Source organism: Galeopterus variegatus, unplaced genomic scaffold (assembly GCF_000696425.1).
Source record: "Galeopterus variegatus unplaced genomic scaffold, G_variegatus-3.0.2 Scaffold4186, whole genome shotgun sequence".
Taxonomy (NCBI): domain Eukaryota; kingdom Metazoa; phylum Chordata; class Mammalia; order Dermoptera; family Cynocephalidae; genus Galeopterus; species Galeopterus variegatus.
The window spans coordinates 170,491-171,336 of NW_007730297.1; the positions used below are offsets into that span (position 1 = coordinate 170,491).

At 44.7% G+C, this 846-nt stretch overlaps 1 protein-coding gene across 1 annotated transcript in view; it reads right to left on the minus strand.

The window, feature by feature from the left end:
• LOC103602543 (mucin-16-like) overlaps positions 1–846 on the minus strand; it is a 63,613-nt gene that overhangs the window by 52,089 nt on the left and 10,678 nt on the right. Inside the window, 1 exon segment of the mRNA XM_008586964.1 lies at positions 411–462. Within this exon segment, the coding sequence (XP_008585186.1) occupies positions 411–462 (52 nt within the window).

An 846-nucleotide genomic window follows, 5' to 3' on the forward strand; every position in this document is an offset into this window, starting at 1 on the left:
TGGCCAAGGCTTGGAGAGTGAGGGAGACAGTGGAACAGGCTGAGGCTGGGTGATCAGCAGGGCACAGACCATGCAGTGTTGAAGTTTCATAGACTCCAGAGAGCAGGTTGCTACCTGTAGAGCTGGGGATGGGGGATGTGGAAAGTCCTGGTGAGAATGTAGAAGTCACTGGAGGTGAGGAAAAAAAAAACCATGGGAAAAATGATTGTGTCCCATCCTAAAGGGATGTGGGACACATACTGTTCATTGGAAATTGGGCTTCTATCTTGACTCAGACAAAGACCTTGGATGGGTTAGGGGCTACTCTGAGGCTGTGGCTGGGCACTTAGAGAGGGAGTATTGTTAAAAAAATTTTTTTCTGAGTAATGCTCTCTGGGGAGGAAGGGTCCCGGGGGCATTGGGGGTATCACAGCTTTGAATACTCACTGCTGGTGGTAGGGGTCCAGTGTCGATGGTTATAACCTGTAGATAGAGAGGAAAGGGTAAAGAAGGACCATTGTGATGGGTAAGAGTTAAGAGAGGGAAAGATGAGAGACCTAGAAATGGAAGTCATCAAGAAACTTTCTGAGATTCAGGAGTAAACAGTAATGGCTACATTTCATTTGGTGCCTACTATGTGCCCTGTCCTTTGATAGTAATGAACATCATCACCATTATCATTACTAAAATAAAAATCTGATAATAATAGCTGTTTACTGGGGATATACTATGCACCAGCGATAATGCTAAACCTATTACAAGGGTAAAAAGTTGCGTTTATGAATGAGTGTGCCTTCTAACCTTGTCTGTGGTCTCTTTATCCACAAAGACAATTTATCCTTGCTCTCTCCGCTTCCCTCCCTTCAC